Raw genomic sequence first — 18,108 nt, 5'->3', positions numbered from 1 at the left:
CCTCCAAAGGAAACCCTATTATTGAGGCAGGAGATAGATGGCCTCCAGGCTGAGCAGCTGGAGTTTGTCCCCTGTGGACAGATACTCCAAGACAGAGATAATAGCAGGGCCAGAGAGGAGCTGAGTCCTGCCCAGATAAAAGATAAAGAAACCATATATTTCTCATTCTCGAGGTCAAGGAGACCTTCCCAACTACACATGCGCAGAAAGGCTCCTTGGGGGTCAAAAAGGGAGGGGGCGCCACCCCATAGTAGGTGATGTCAACCTACCCATAGGCCTCTTTGCTAGAATTCATCTTGGCTAAGAGATGCACACACACACAGCGGAGGACCCTGAGATAAACCAAATATGGACTCAGAACCAGGCTAAGCCAGATGACTTGCCAAAGGAAACCTGGGAAAAATGCCCTATAAAAGTGATTCAAACTACCAGCAGGACGTGACTCTCTCTCTGAGTTCGCCCATGTGAGTCTATTCACACATACTCTTTTTCCTCCTAATAAACACTTAACTTGTTTCACTACTTTCCATCTCTTAGTGGAAATTCATTTCTACAAAGCCAACAGGCCAGCACCTTGTCACTGTCCCTCATGGTCTAGTAGTTAGGATTCAGGGCTTTCACTGTCACAACCTGACTTCAATCTCTTGCCAGGGAACCAAAATCCTGCTTCAAGCCACTGCAAGCCAAGGCCACTGAGATCATTTTAACTTATTATAATATCTGTGGCCAAAAAATAAAATAAAAAATTTTTTTAAATAAAAGGGAATTCCCTGGCAGTCCAGTGGTTACGACTCTGCACTTCCAATGCAGGAGGCATGGGTTTGATCCCTGGTTGCGGAACTAAGATCCCGCATGCCGCATGGCGCAGCCAAAAAATTAAAAAAAAAAAAATCTGACATGGTTCAGGACACAACTACCCTAAAATATGGCACCTTAGCATATTGAATATTTTAAGCTGAGGGAATCAGAGAAATGACTCAGGGAGGATTCTTTGACCTTTCCCTGAAGCAGGTCATAAGACCCTCCTGTGATAGCTGTCCTTCCTACACCAGAGGAAAGGAGCGTCCTTATCTCTGAAGATGGAGGGACACATAAAGGAATCCAACTGTACAAGATTGCTAAATTTCCCTCAGTTTACTACCCTTAGCTCATATCCTTTTTTTCAATCACATTTTCCTATGGCTTTCCAGTCTTCATCAAACCTAGCATAAAAAAGTGCTCAGATTTAACCACTTTTTTGGGAGTCTTCATTTCCTTATGAAGGTTTTAGGGTCATGTAAAACAGATTTGTATGCTTTTCTCTCGTTACTTTTGCTACAGAGCCCCAGCCAAGAACCTATAAATGTAGAAGAAAAGTTTTGGGTTGTTTTCCTCCCTTACACATCATAGAAGAGTTTTGCCTGTTTCTTGAACTTTATGTAAGTAGAATCAAGCCTCTCTCCTTTGGGATTGGTGCAAGAGTAGAAAACTTGGGACTTCCCTGGTGGTGCAGTGGTTAAGAATCTGCCCGCCAATGCAGGGAACACGGGTTCGAGCCCTGGTCCGGGAAGATCCCACATGCCGCGGAGCAACTAAGCCCGTGAGCCACAACTACTGAAGCCCGCGTGCCTGGAGCCCATGCACCACAACAAGAGAAACCACTGCAATGAGAGGCCCAAGCACCACAACGAAGAGTAGCCCCCGCTCACCGCAACTAGAGAAAGCCCGCGCCCAGCAACAAAGACCCAATGCAGCCAAAAATAAATAAATAAATTTATTTAAAAAAAAAGAGTAGAAAACTGACCAGTGCAAGAGGACAGAACCACACACACAGGGCCACCTAGTATGACAGCAATGACTACAGTGGGACAAGGACAGTCTTTCCAATAAAGCTGGGTCCATTGGATAATCACATGGAAAAAAATGAAAATTGATCCCCATGATTCCAAAATGATGGCAGAACTAAATGTGAAAGGTAAAACAAAAATTATAGAGAAAAACATGATTTTATGGCTTGGAGTAGGCAGAAATTTCTTAAATAGGAGACAAAAGGGGAAAAAAAAGATTTGATAAGCTGGAATACATTAAAATTAAGAACTGCTTGGGAATTCCCTGGCAGTCCAGTGGTTAGCACTCAGTGCTTTCACTGTGGCCCCAGGTTCAATCCCTGGTTGGGGAACTAAGATCCTGCAAGCCACATAGCATGACTGAATTAAGAACTGCTCATCAAAAAACACCACTGATGGTGAAAAAGTAACCCACAAAGCAGAAGAAAAACATGTACATCTATATGTATATGTGTATATATCTACTATATATAAGATAGATAGATAACCAACAAGGACCTACTGTATGTATAGCACAGGGAAATCCACTCAATATTCTGAGATAACCTATATGAGAAAAGAATCTGAAAAGGAATAAATATACATATACATGTATATGTATAACTGAACTACTTTGCTGTATACCTGAAACTAACACACATTGTAAATCAACTATACTCCAATAAAATTTTAAAAAATAATAATAATTCACGTGCAGAATATGTAAAGAAATTTTACCACTCAATAAGAAATAGACAACTCAAAATAGGCCAAAAATAAATCTGGTCATATCACAAAACAGGATATTCAAATGGCCAATAAATATATGAAAAAGTGCTCAACTTTATTAAGGAAAAGCTAATTAAGTGCCAATTAATTTAAACCACAATGAGTTGCCACTACTTAACTAACAGAATGGCTATGAAAAAGGCCCGGTTCAATCCTTGGTCAGGGAAATAAGATCCCACAAGCTTCATGGCACAGCCAAAAAAAAAAAAAAAAAATTGGGAAATTAAGTGGTGTGACACCTACTTCACTGCTGTGACAATAATGATTATAAAGTTTGTAGAGTTCCCTGCTTCTTAAGGATATCCCTCGAGAGAGGCACAGGCAAAGAGAGAAATGAAAATCTGTGAATATACAGTTGAGACCACGCATGGAAAGTCACCTCCAATGAAAGAAGAACTGCTTGAAACTTCTGAGTAGAGTAGCAGAATTCAACAAAAATGTTTTATAAACTGTTACATTAGAAATTGAAGGGAGTTCCCTGGTGGCCTAGTGGTTAGGATTCATGGCTTTCTCTGCTGTGGTCCGGGTTCAATCCCTGGTCAGGGAACTGAGATCCCACAAGCCACGTGGCAAGGCAAAAAAAACCCAAAAAGACATTGAAGCCTTGGTTGCCTTCTGAGATGGCCAACACTGTCTCTGGAGTGTGTACCTCTCTCAATAAATCTACTTATTACCTATCACTTTGCCTCTTGCTGAATTCCTTCTGCACTGAGAAAAAAATAAAAGAAAAAAGAAAAAGAAATCGAAGCCTCTAAAAATTGTCAATGGAGCATTTATTTATTTTATAAATTCCTACTAACTGTATATAAAAGGGTCTGAACTATGCTCTGTGGTGCTACAGCTTCCTCATCCCCCCCAGTCTGTGACTGTAGAAATTCTCTCCTTTTTCTCTAGAAATATAGCTCAATCTCCAGGGTCCACACCTTTGCAACTTGCACAAGTGCCATTCATGTACAACTTCAGATCCTGCCTGCTCTATATAGAGAGACCTGAGGAGAACATATTGACTTCAAATATTACTTTATTTTTTTTTAACATCTTTATTGGAGTATAACTGCTTTACAATGGTGTGTTAGTTTCTGCTTTATAACAAAGTGGATCAGCTATACACATACATATATCCCCATATCTCCTCCTTCTTGCATCTCCCTCCCACCCTCCCTATCCCACCCCTTCAAATATTACTTTAAATAAATTGATACTAGTGACAGAGTTAAAGTTTAGGACTACATTCCCCAGCCAGCTCTGTTTATCTAAAACTCTAGTGTGCCAGGCTGGATTTCTGTTAGTCTTTCTAAAATAACTGGCTTCAGGAAAATAAAGTTTTCTTATGGTTTTCGTGTGTTTGGCACTTTACTGACAAGAATGATTCTTTTAAAAATATTTTTTTAAATTTATTTTTTATTAAAGTGTAGTTGATTTACAATATTGTGTTAGTTTCATGTGTACAACAAAGCAATTCAGTTATACATACATATATATGTTTTTTTTCCATATTATTTTCCTTTATAGGTTATTACAAAATATTAGGTATAGTTCCCAGTGCTGTACAGTAGGTCCTTGATGGTTATCTATTTTATACATAGTAATGTGTATATGTTAATCCCAAACTCCTAATTTATCCCCCCCCTTTCCCCTTTGGTAACCATAAGTTTGTTTTCTATGTCTGTGGGTCTATTTCTGTTTTGTATACAGGTTCATTTGTATCCTTTTTTTTTTTTTTTTAAGATTCCATATAAGCAATAATAAGCAATATCTTATATTTGTCTTTCTTTGTCTGGCTTACTTCACTTAGTATAATATGCTCTCGGTCCATCCATGTTGCTGCAAATGGATAAGAATGATTCTTGTAAATGAATTACCAATGCCATAGTTTTTCTACATGGGATCATCAGTTAGAATGATGCTGGGAGTGGGCTGAGGCAACAATAACCTCTTGGTTCCCAGCTTTTTTTTTTTTTTTTTTTCCTTTGTCATGTTTTGCTTCCACCTTTGTACCTCTTAAAGAGTGCAGAGTTATCTGAAAGTCCCCTGGTCAATATCGGGAGGGTGAGCTTTTCATTAGTGCTCTGCTGAGGTTCCCAAATCTTTTCTTTTCTTTTGCTCTCCTTTCTCCAACTTTATTGAGCTATAATTGACGAATAACATTGTGTAAGTTTCAGGTGTACAATGTGTTGCTTTGATACATTTGTAAATTGCAAAACGGTTACCACCAGAGTATTAGCTACCACCTCCATCCCATCACATAGTGGCCATTTCTTTTTTTGCTGCGAGAACATATGAGATCTACTCTCTTAGTAACATCCGAGTATAGGATACAGCATTATTAGCTATAATCACCTGTGCTCCACCTCGGATCCCCAACCTTCTTAATCTTATAACTGGAAGTTTGTGCGCTTTTCTAATCAAGTTCACTCACTCTTCCACCTCATTTTTTTTTTTTTTTTTTGCTATTTTTTGTCAAAGGCAAACAATAAAAAGTGAGCTAGTAGGGAGATTGGTTTTATTCAGGCTAACGCAATAAGGAAAACACCCCCAATCCAAACATCAGAGTGTCTCTGCAGAGTGGTTTTGCCTTAGACTTTCATAGGGAGGAATAAGCAAATCATAGGTGGAGGGATTTTACATTTGGGATTGTTATTGTAACCAGGGGACTCTGTTAGCTGAGCAAGAAATGCTTAATCTCTGTGTCTAGCTAGTTTGTCAGGGAGGGGGACAAACAGTTCACCTACTCATTTATGAGACAGAAGAATGGGAATTGGAGAGTGTGTGTCTAGCCCTGTCATAGGAAACAAGGAGGTCACTAGAGAGTCCTATTCTCCTCCTATGGGGAAGAGAGGTTCGTTGCAGTACTGGTTTCTAGAACACAAAACGGCGGGAGGTGGGGGGATTAACTGTCTGGGTTTTCCAGCAGCACAGGTAAAGTTCAATATTGTCGCTCGCCTTTATATATTAGTAATTGAACCATGCATATAAATGCCTACTTTACGCTAAGAGAACTTACCTGTCTTCAGTTAAACTATTCCCCCCCCACCCCACCCCCCCACCCCAGCGATGGTTCTCAATGGGGAATGATTTGGCAATGCTTGGAGATTAGTGTTGGGTAGCACAGCTTGGTTTGGGTGGGGTGCTACTGGCATCTAGCGGTGGAAGCAGGGGATGCAGCTAAACATCTCAAAATGCACAGGATGGCCTCCCAAAACAGACTTATTTGGCTCTAAAGGAGAATAGTGCTGAGGTTGGAGGCGGGGTGGGAGGGTAGGGGGGAGTTAGGGGAGTACTGATAAAATTGCTCAATACCTTCCTTTGGGAACCAGGGCTTTAGAGGCTGGGCAAAAACGTCTGAAAAACTAAATTCCTCCTGAGATGCAGAAAACAAGCAGGCTCAAAGGATTTTCAAATGCATCTTGAATTTCCCTTGGAGTTGTTGATCATTATTCATCTGTCTGTTACCTTTTATTTGAAACACTGCAGCTCAATTTGTATAATTTTTATATGAAGTTTGTAGAACTTTACTTATAAAAATTCACGGAGGGGGCTTCCCTGGTGGCGCAGTGGTTGAGAATCTGCCTGCCAATGCAGGGAACACGGGTTCGAGCCCTGGTCTGGGAAGATCCCACATGCCGCGGAGCAACTGGGCCCGTGAGCCACAATTACTGAGCCTGCGCGTCTGGAGCCTGTGCTCCGCAACAAGAGAGGCCGCGACAGTGAGAGGCCCGCGCACTGCGATGAAGAGTGGCCCCCACTCGCCGCAACTAGAGAAAGCCCTCGCACAGAAACGAAGACCCAACACAGCCATAAATAAATAAATAAATAAATTTTAAAAGTATTCATTCTAAAGTCCACTTAAAAAAAAAAAAATGATAGGGGCTTCCCTGGTGGTCCAGTGGTTAAGACTCTGTGCTTCCATTGCAGGGGTCACAGGTTCAATCCCTGGTCAGGGAACTAAGATCCCACATGCTGCGTAGCGCGCCAAAAAAATTAAAAAAAAAAAAATGATAGTCACACTTCAGCTTTAAAAAAAAAAATTCATTGAAAAGTCTCAGATTTTAGCTAAGAGCAAGGATAGGGTAGGGAGCAAACTTTTTCTTTTCTTTCTTTTTTTTTTTTTTTTTTGGCTGTGTCACGCGGGCTTGCAGGATCTTAGTTCCCCAACCAAGGATCAAACCCGCGCCCTTGGCAGTGAAAGCAAGGACTCTTAACCACTGGAGTGCCAGGGAATTCCCTATAGATGCGTTCTTGCTCACCAACATGGAAGCTCTCTGACCTCTGTCGTTTTAGGTTTTCATGTTGGCTTCATTACATAGACAAGGTGGATTAAATCATTGGTCATTGGTGATTGGTTCAACCTTCAATACCTCCACAGGTGGGGGTTTGAGGTTGAAAGTTCCAACCCTCTAATCAAAGTTCAGTCTTTCTGGCAACAAGCCCTGAAGCTCTCTAGAAGCCGCTTAGCCAAGAGTTATCTCATTAACATACCAAAGACACTCTTATCACTCAGGAGATTCCAAGGGTTTTAGGAGTCTATGCCAGAAACTGGGAACAAAGACCAAATATTTTTTATTACATCATAGGGACAAAAACCAGCCCTCCATTCATACAAGCATCCCCCACCCCCCACCCCACTCTCAGAAAGTACACAGAACTCACCTCAGAAAATAGGTATTTCTGGGGAATTCCCTGGCGGTCCAGTGGTTAGGACTCCGTGCTTCCACCGTAGGGGTCACGGGTTCAATCCTGGTCCGGGAACTAAGATCCCAAGTGCTGGCAGGCGCAGGCCCAAAAAAAAAAAAAAAAAGGTACTTCTGCTTTAAAAGACTGTATCCTCCATAAGTCTGATTTAGCTGGTACAGAAATTTAGCTTCAAACCTAAGACAGTATTGATTTAATAATCTGTATTAAATTGCTGCTGGTAATTGAAGGCTGGGAAATTTAGACCAACTCTCTAACTGAAGACAATGAAAAGTATGCATGCAGTGTACATTAAAAAAAAAAATCTAAAAAGCAACAAAGATCTAAATACTAGTAAGAAATCACTGCAGTGGAATCTCAAAAAGCCAAACCCATTAAAATAGAGAATAGAATGGTGCTTGCCAGGGGCTCTGGGAGGAGGGCGTGGGAACTGGGAGATGTTGGTTAAAGGGTACAAACTTCCAGTTATAAGATGAATAAGTTCTGGGGATCTAATGCACAGCATGGTGACTCTAGTTAACGGATACTGTATTGTATACTTGAAAGTTGCTAAGGAAATAAATCAAGTGTTCTTACTACAAAAAAGAAATGGTAATTATGTGGTGGAGGTGGTAGCTAACACTATGGTGGTAAGCATTTTTCAAAATATAAGCATTTTACAAATAAGTACATTGTACACCTTAAACTTATACAGAAAAGAAATCACTGCATGGAGACTAGGAGAGGACAGGGTTCCAGAGAGGTGAGCCAGACACTGGGGCTGGTTTTACCCTTGAGGTGGTCTACGAGAGGCAGCTAAGGGACCAAGTGAGCTTTAGGTGTCTACAAGACCAGGGATAAAAAGTGAGAGTAAGGGTCTCCCCTCTTTGTGCTGGCTTCCCAAAGGAATGTCTCTGGGGAATAGAGGGGAACTGGAAGCAAACCAGTATGGACTGCAGCCAGGTTTCTCATCACCTGGTAGATGTGAGAAAAAGCTTGTGTAACTACAGTGCATTACTATCAGACAAAGTAGATTTTAATGCAAAAACCTTTGTTACACCCAGAGATAACAAAGGTAACTTCATAAAGATAGAAATTGGGTCCACCATGAAAACATAATAATTCTGAATTTGTATTCAATAGTCTATTGATTTTGTATATATATATAATTTTATTTATTTTATTTTTGGCTGCGTTGGGTCTTCATTGCTGCACGTGGGCTTTCTCTAGTTGCGGTGAGCGGGGGATACTCTTTGTTGTGGTACGCGGGCTTCTCGTTGCAGTGGCTTCCCTTGTTGCAGAGCACAGGCTTTAGGTGTGCAGGCTTCCGTAGTTGTGGCTCACGGGCTTCGTTGTTCCGCGGCATGTGGGATCTTCCCAGACCAGGGCTCGAACCCGTGTCCCCAGCATTGGCAGGTGGATTCTTAACCACTGCACCACCAGGGAAGCCCCTCAATAGTCTATTGATTGAACTACAAGCAGAGATAGTCAAATTCTGTATCACACTGGGTGATTTTAGCATATATCACTCCATGATTGATACAAGGAGACAAAAAAAAAAAATTAGTAAAGATAAGATTTCAACGTGATTAACCAACTTGACCTATTGGGCATATATAGAAAATGCACTCAGTCGTTGTAGAATCCACATTGATCTTTCAGCGCAAACAGATCACCTACTAAGTTTGACCATAAGTGCGTGAGAGCAAATCTCAATAAATTTCAAAGAATTAAAATTATACAGAGTATGTTCTTTAGCCACAATGCAATGATACTAAAAACCAATAACAAAAGAAGGAAAAGAGGTCCTCCATATATTTGGACACTAAAAAATGCACTTCTATTTAACTCATGGATTAAATAAAAACTCTCAATTGACTTTATTCAAATCAATTTCTCGGCATAGATTGCAGCAGAAATGAGGAAAATGAGGATGACTCAAAAGGGAGAGATGAAATGAGAATTGGTTTATCTAAGTATAATGTGAAAGCAAATGAGTGTTCACTACAAGTTTACAAACACATGGACTGCACATCTGATAATAATTTTTTCCTCCAGCTTTATTGAGATTAATTGACTTCGGTTAACACCTGATAATTACACATTTGATTTTACTAGTGCTTAATATAGACAAATTTCTGTACACATATATTAAACTATCTCATATACTCATATATTCCCATATATGAGATATATTCCCTATATCACTATTAAATATGTAATATTTTGCCTATTTTATAGATGTCGACTGAACTCAGAGAGTTAAGTTAGCTGATAAATGACAGGTGGTAAAACACAGGATAGAAGGATTTTTTTTTTTTTTTGCTGCTGCTGCATTGCAGCCTGTAGGATCTTAGTTCCCCGACCAGGGATCGAACCCGTGTTCCCTGCAGTGGAAGCTCAGAGTCCTAACCACTGGACCTCCAGGGAATTCCCAGGATAGAAGGATTTAATACAAAGATATCTGATTTGAAAACCCATGATTAATCACTTTGCTAGGAGAATTGAATTTTGGAAGAGTCAGGAATTCTGGCATACCCAGTATTTCATTCCCTTTGACTCTTTCTAGAAGCCCACACCCAAGGCAGATGGCAGAATCATGAAAAAGAAAATGTTCCAGAGATCAGCGTCCTCAAGTCTCCCTTTATGGCTCTGTTCCTCAGGCTGTAGACGGAGGGGTTCACCATAGGAGTGACCACAGTGTTCATCACTGAGGCCACTGCCCTCCTCCTGGGGGAGAGAGTAGCTGCAGAACTAAGGTAAACTCCAACACAGGTCCCATAGAATAAGAAAACGACAGACAGGTGAGACCCAAAGGTGGAAAAGCTTTATACTTTCCGCCAATTGATGGGATTCTCAGACTGGACGAGACAATGCGAGTGTAAGAGAAAATTATCCCTGAAAGGGGACCAACACCTAACAGGCTAGTCACTAGATACATCAGCATGTCATTGATAAGAGTATCAGAACAGGCGAGTCTGAGGATCTGAGCAAGTTCACAGAAGAAGTGGGGGATTTTCAAGTCTGTGCAGAAGGACAGATGCAACACCATCAGACTGTGGAGCAAGGCGTTCATAACGCTAATGAACAAGGAGCAATGACTCATCAGACCACAGAGACGGGGGTTCATGATGATTGCATAATACAGAGGGTGGCAGATGGCCACGTAGCGGTCATAAGCCATGATGGTCAGGAGCAAATGGTCCATACATATGAAAACCATGAAAAAATACACCTGAGTGAGGCAGCCTGCATCAGTGATGGCTTTGTTCCCTGTCTGGATGTTCACCAGCATCTTGGGGACTATAGTGGAGGTGAAACAGATGTCAACAAAGGACAGGTGGGAGAGGAGGAAGTGCATGGGGGTGTGGAGATGGGAGTCTGAGCTGACGGCCAGGATGATGAGCAGATTCCCCAGCACAGTGACCAGGTACATGGACAAGAACAGCCCAAAGAGAAGGGGCTGCAGGTCTGGATCCTCTGAGAGGCCCAGGAGGAGGAATTCTGAGACACCAGTCTGGTTTTCTGATTCCATGTTGTTGATGAGTCCACTGGAAAATAGAGACATGAATTACCATGAAACAGACACACAGACATCACTTGTTTGAGAGAAGTCGTTTAAACAATTCTTCCCTTCTGGTTGCTCTACTCATTTCTTCCTTCACCAAGTAATTTTTGAATGACTTCTAAGTACCATACATTTTGTTCTAATACCAAAATTTAAAAATTAAAACATTTTATTAAAAATTAAAATATTTTATTTTTTTAGGAACTATCATGCCTGCATGGCATTTTAAAATCTATGATTAGGGCTTCCCTGGTGGTGCAGTGGTTAGGAATCGCCTGCCAACGCAGGGGACGCGGGTTCGAGCCCTGGTCCGGGAAGATCCCACATGCCACGGAGCGACTAAGCCTGTGTGCCACAACTACTGAGCCTGTGCTCTAGAGCCCGTGAGCCACAACTAATGGGCCTGCGAGCCACAACTACTGAAGCCCGTGCACCTAGAGCCCGTGTTCTGCAACAAGAGAAGCCACCACAATGAGAAGCCTGCGCACCGCAAGAAAAAGTAGCCCCTGCTCGCCGCAACTAGAGAAACCCCATGCACAGCAATGAAGACCCAACACAGCCAAAAATAAATAAATAAAATAAATTTATTAAATAAATAAATAAATAAATAAATAAAATCTGTGATTAAATTCTAATCGTTTCTTCACATAGGGTCAAACCTGGTTGGATGACTTCATTTTCTCAGAGAATTTTAACTCTGTAGTTAACATTATACTGAGTCTGCTCAGAATGGCAAATCTCAGGTATTGCTGGAAATTATAAGCTCAGATTCTCTACTGTCTCAATGTGAGAAATAATGTCATTAATCCATTCCTTTAAATATTCTACTTTTTACAAATTGGATCAAACCACTCTATTGGAACCTGTCTATATAGAAAGAATTGTTTTGCTGCAATCTGTCATTTGCCATCAGCCTACAGTGAGGGACATTATAAGAAAAGGTTAAATGAATCTATATCTTGTCTATTGTGGAAGTGTCATACCCGTAGAGGAAATTCCTGTCTGGCTCTTAAAACAAGAATAGCTGATGCTTTTTCTGAAAAACTGATTTAGGGAGTTCCCTGACAGTCCAGTAGTTAGGACTCGGCGCTTTCACTGCCGTGGCCCCAGGTTCAGTCCCTGGTCAGGGAACTGAGATCCCGCAAGTCTAGAAACTCAGACAGAGTCATTTTATAGCATATTTCTTTCAACTAGTTGTTCCTTGGTAGCTACCTTTTTGGACATGTCTATATGGCAATGGCTTTGTAATTATCCCCTATCCTCTAAGTACTCTTTCTTTTAAAAATCACTTAATTAAGTTATTTATTTATTTTTGACTGCGTTGGGTCTTCGTTTCTGCTTGCGGGCTTTCTCTAGCTATGGCGAGTGGCGGCTACTCTTCGTTGCGGTGCGCAAGCTTCTCATTGCAGTGGCTTCTCTTGTTGCGGAGCATGGGCTCTAGGCGCATGGGCTTCAGTAGTTGTGGCACATGGGCTCAGTAGTTGTGGCTCGTGGGTTCTAGAGCGCAGGCTCAGTAGTTGTGGTACATGGGCTTAGTTGTTCCGCGGCGTGTGGGATCTTCCCAGACCAGGCCTCGAACCCGTGTTACCTGCATTGGCAGGCGGATTCTTAACCACTGCGCCACCAGGGAAGCCCCACCAAGTACTCTTGAATGCATTAACCCTGTGCATTTTTGCAGAGCAATCTTCTTCCCAAGCGTGCCAGGGAAGGTCCAGCACATCCTTCTGGAACACTTCAATGGCATTCTACCCAATAAACCCACAAGTCTTCACTTCGGCATTCAAGTTCTTCCAACATCTGGGCCCTGTAATAATTACACATGGGGCAAGGCACTCTCAGCAATGAATTTACCTTGTAAATTTTGTTTACAAGGTACTCTCAGCAATGAATTTACCTTGTAAAACTGACACTCCACGTGGCTTCATTGAGAAAGCTTCAAGAGTGAATAATTCTAGGAGCTGGTGTGCAAATACCAGCAGGACACATAATTGATGAAGATGTGTCATTTCCTGCTCTAATCAAAAGCAAATTATTCATCTCAGAATATGAGCTTTGGAAGGACACATATTTGTAACAGAAGTGAAGGGAGGATGGAATGCATAGAGTCTTGAGAAAGCAAAGGAAACAAATGAGCATTTTTAAGCTCTGCCTTCACACTGGCTGGCATGTGGGAGGGAACTCATGAACTAGCCAATGCTAACATCCAGGTCCCTTGACAGGATCAGAACCCAGGCAATGGTTTATGAAGCAAGGGAGGAAGGACAGGTGTCTAGTCACAAAGGAAAAGAAGTTGAGCAAAGTTCAAAGGACATTTGTGTCCTTCAAATTAATAAGACATATGCATTAGATAGGAAACGTTCTGAGTACTAGGGACACAGGGAATACTCCAGAAATATTGGCTCTCATTATTGCCATTATTGTTTTTTATTAATAACAGAATAGTTACTGGTATATTAGTCTTTATGGAAGAGAAAATATTGAACTTACTTAAGGATGTTCCACTTCCCCTTAATTTTTTGACACACAGTCTGATCTGTTTAACTGTCACAATTCCAGAAACATGAATGAAATTTCAACATTTGGAAAGTTTAAAAATGCGAGAAAGAGATTTTGTAATTTTTCTGTTTTTCTTTTTTTTTTTTAGCTTATAAACAATAGGAATTTATTTCTCATAATTCTGGAGGCTGGAATGAAAGTCTGAGATCAGGGTGCCAGCATGTTGGGTGATGGAGGGAGGGTTGGCCTGGAGGCTAGAGACTTCTTATATCCTTACCTGGCAGAAGGGGTGAGGGATCTCTTTTATAGGACACTAATCCCATTCATGAGGGCTCTACCTTCATGACTTAAGCACCTCCCAAAGGCCGCACTTCATAATACCATCATATTTGGGGGTTAGGATTTCAGCATATATATTTTGGGGGTACACAAACTTTTAGACCATAACACATATACTGGCATAATCCTTTTCATATTTTTTCAGTGTATTTAGGTTTCCTTTCTGTTATTGATTATTTATGTTTTTTAATTTAATTTAATTTTTTATTGAAGTATAGTTGATTTACAATGTTGTGCCAATGTCTGCTGAACAGCAAAGTCACCGTTATATATAATATATATGTTATATATTATATATATAATATATATATACTCTTTTTCATATTCTTTTCCATTATGGTTTATCATAGGATATTGAATATAGTTCCCTGTGCTATACAGTAGGACCTTGTTGTTTTCTGTTTTTCTTAAAGAAAATGTTGAAGAGCTTCTCAAAAAATTAAAAATAGAATTACCATATGATCCAGCAATTCCACCTCTGGGTCTGTAACCAAAAGATCTGACAGTAGGATCTCCAAGAGCTATTTATACTCCCATGTTCTTAGCAGCATTATTTACAATAACCGAAAGGTGGAAGCAGCCCATCTCTCCAGTGACAGATGAATGAATAAGCAAAATGTGGAATATACATACAGTGGAATATTAAATATTATTCAGCCTTAAAAAGGAAGGGCGGGCTTCCCTGGTGGCGCAGTGGTTGAGAGTCTGCCTGCCAATGCAGGGGACACGGGTTCGAGCCCTGGTCTGGGAAGATCCCACATGCCACGGAGCAACTGGGCCCGTGAGCCACAATTACTGAGCCTGCGCGTCTGGAGCTTGTGCTCCACAACAAGAGAGGCCGTGATAGTGAGAGGCCGGCGCACTGCGATGAAGAGTGGTCCCCACTTGCCATAACTGGAGAGAGCCCTCGCACAGAAATGAAGACCCAACACAGCCATAAATAAATAAATAAATAAATAAATGGATTATCACGTTAAAAAAAAAAAAAATGTTCATTCTTTAAAAAAAAAAAAAAAAAAAAAAAAAAGGAAGGGCATTCTGACACATGCTACAACATGGATGAACCTTGAGGACATAATGCTAAGTGAAATAAACCAGTCACAAAAGGACAAATGCAGTAAGATTCCACTTATATGAAGTACCTAGAGTAGTCAAATTCATACAGAGAGTAGAAGGCAGAAGGGTAGTTGCCAGGGGCTGGGGGGATAGAAGAATGGGGAGGAGTAGTGTTTCATGAGGACAGTTTCAGCTTTGCAACATGAAAACTGTTCTGGAGATAGATGGTGGTGATGGTTGCCCAACAATGGGATTGAACTTAATGCTACTGAACTGTATACTTAAAATAGCTTAAAGGGTACATTTTATTTGATATATTTTGTCATGATTAAAAAAATAAATGAATTAGTAGAAAATCCCGAAGGAACTCTTTCTGGTTTGCTTTACTCATGCTCCTGCCCACTGTGCTTTGAGAAATCAGTTGCCCCTCATTTCTCGAACTTCATGGATGTTCTTAGGGAACAAAACCCCACCCTCGCTTCTGTTTCATGCTTCTCCCTCAGCCAGAGAATCCTGCAGATCAGGGAATATTTAACACCATTCATGGAGACTCAGATCTTACCTCCTCCTGTTCTTGGTAGGATCACATCAAAGTCCAGCTTAGAAATAACTGGGTGAGTGCTGTCTCCTGGAAGAATCCACGGCAGGAGACAGACTTAGATCCTTACCAACTCTGTCCCCTCAGTCTACTTCAGGATCCTTGGACCTTGCCAAAGAGGCAAGGAAGGACTGACTAGGCGGTTCTCCAAGTGTCTACCAATCGTTCTTAGGAATGAGGGGGAAGGAGCCATCCATAATGAGTCCCCAGGGATCAGAGGCTAAAAGGATAATGAGAATTACAGAGCTCTCAACACCCAGCCTCCATGTTCCACAAACCAGGGGACAAAATAAGGACACTGATAAATTGGTTATTCTCAAGGAAGATAGTAATTACGATGGCACTATGGTTTTTAAACTTTAATGTGCATCAGAATCACCCAAAGTGTTTGTTAAACAGATCTCTGGGTCCCACCCTAGAGTTTCTGATTGACTAGGTCTGGGGTGGAGTCCAAGAATTTGCATTTCTAACAAGTCCCCAGGTGATGCTGATGCTGGTCAGGGGGTCACACTTCGAGAATTACTGCTGTAGAAATTCCTAAAGCGTGGCGTGGAATCAGCCACATCTGGATTCAAATTCTGTATAAATCCAAGGAGGAAAATCCTTGAACATGTTTGAGCTTTTGTTTCCCATCTGGATAATGGGAGTGAGAATGTAGGAGTACCCTACATTCCAGGAGTACACATGAAAAGGAAAAAAATAAAGCTCATAGCAGAGTATGCACTTACTGGGGCTCAGAGCAGGTCACCCCTAAATATGCCAAACTGTCATAATGATTATTTTGAATTACAGTTACTTTAGGGACTTCCCTGGTGGTCCAGTGGTTAAGACTCCACGCTCCCAATGCAGGGGGCCTGGGTTCAATCCCTGGTCAGGGAACTAAGATCCTGCAAGTCACACAGCGCAGCCAAAAAAAAAAAAAACTTCACAAAAATGTCCAATGCGAGGGGACACTTTGACTCTCCCCTCTGTTTCCTTGAAAGCAGAAAATAAATCTCCCATGTGAAAAGGTACCCTCCCTGTACCAGGAGGATGGAAAAATCCTTATCACCAGAGATAGGGAGCCCAGGGCCAAGAAGGCTATATAAACAGATCTTGTTACTTCTTCATTAATTAGGCATCCAAGCCTATTTTTCTTTGTATGGTCAACTCCTCACAAATTTATTGTTCTTTTGTCTAAAAAGTATAAAAGCTGCCTGCCTTGGTCACTTCTTAGGTCCTATTTCTATGAGACTTTTGTATGTATGACTTAATTTTTTTTCTCCTTTTAATCTGTCTTGTGTCAATTTAATTATTAGATCGCCCAGAAGAACTCAAGAAGGGGGAGGGGATTTTTCCCCTCCCCAACACGTTCATTATTCATATTCTTATTATTTTTAAATTTTATTGGAGTATAGTTGATTTACAATGCTGTGTTAATTTCAGGTGCACAGCAAAATGATTCAATTATACATATACATATATTCATTCTTTTTCAGATTCTTTACCCATATAGGTTATTACATAGTAATATGTACTATGTACATAGTAGAGTTCCCTGTGCTATACAGTAGGTCCTTGTTGGTTACCTATTTTATATCTAGTACTGTGTGCATGTTAATCCCAAGCTCCTAATTTATCCCTCCCCACCACGTTTCCCCTTTGGTAACCATAAGTTTGTTTTTGAAATCTGTGAGTCTGTTTCTGTTTTGTAAATAAGTTCATTTATATCATTTTTAAAAAATTAGATTCCACATATGAGTAATATCATATGGTATTTATCTTTCTCTGTCTGACTTACTTGACTTATTATGATAAGCTCTAGGTCCATCCATGTTGCTGCAATTATTCATATTATTTATATTACGATTACCAGGACTTGAGAAGGTCCTGACCTGATTGCTCCCTTTGAGTGGCGTGTGTTGGAGGGTTTAGGGCGGAAAGGACAGGAATGTAAAGGAGGAGGCAGAAGAGAGAGAACATCCAGGGACAACACCTATGAGTTGTGAAGAAATAGGACCATCTTGAAAATTCCATGAGGATCCTTGATCACATCAAGGAGCAAGTTGTCTGGGGAGACTGACCCCCTTTCCTTGAATCTCAGTGTCTTCCTTAAAGGGTTGGATCCAAAACCAGCAATGTGAGCATTCAACAGCACAGGTCAGGTCTCCTCCTTCCCTTCCTGGGACATAAAGGGATGCATTGGAGCAGTCTGGAATTCCCAGAAAATTTTGAGAAGTATTGATTCCTTTGAGTAGCGAATTGGTCCATGCAATTTTAAGGTGAGAGAAAGGGGTCAGCAGAGCCACAAGCAATTGCAAATCTAGTGCCAAGGGACTTGGAAATAGGCCAGAAAAATCGGGAGGGCAGTTAGACAGCGATTCTCACTCTTGACCATGCATCAGAGTCACCTAAAGGGTTTCTTAAAACACAGGTTGCTGGGCACCACCCCAGAGTTTCAGCATGTCTAGGTGAAGTCTGAGAAATTGCATTTCAAAGAACTCCCCAGGTAATGCTGATAGGACTGGTAGAACCTGCTGCATAATTTTCGGGTACCAGTGCAAAATGAAAATGTGGGACCCCATGTTGGCAAAATGTCAAGACAGTGATAGCAGAGCATTCAACCAAGAGTGGGGTCCTCTGTGTCTCTTCTGGTTGCACACCCATGAACCCAGCCCTGGCTGCTGGTCTAGGTTCACATTTTGAGAACCATTGGTTTAGACTTCCTACTTAATTAACCTAGGACTACCTCCAAATAGGAATAATAATGATAATGCTAACAGTAATAACAATGTTGCCCCCTTTCC

General features: G+C 41.1%; 1 protein-coding gene across 1 annotated transcript; it reads right to left on the bottom strand.

The window, feature by feature from the left end:
• Window positions 1–9,862: 9,862 nt before the first annotated feature.
• LOC132363982 (olfactory receptor 7A10-like) lies at window positions 9,863–10,803 on the bottom strand. Its single transcript, XM_059919717.1, is given in 2 exon segments — window positions 9,863–10,092; window positions 10,095–10,803. Coding segments are annotated over 2 exon segments (936 nt in total). The 5' UTR covers window positions 10,801–10,803.
• Window positions 10,804–18,108: the final 7,305 nt, after the last annotated feature.

Source organism: Balaenoptera ricei, chromosome 3, assembly GCF_028023285.1.
Source record: "Balaenoptera ricei isolate mBalRic1 chromosome 3, mBalRic1.hap2, whole genome shotgun sequence".
Classification (NCBI taxonomy): Eukaryota; Metazoa; Chordata; class Mammalia; order Artiodactyla; family Balaenopteridae; genus Balaenoptera; species Balaenoptera ricei.
Note: the sequence above shows the minus strand (reverse complement) of the source record. Positions and strands in the feature narration are given on the sequence as shown.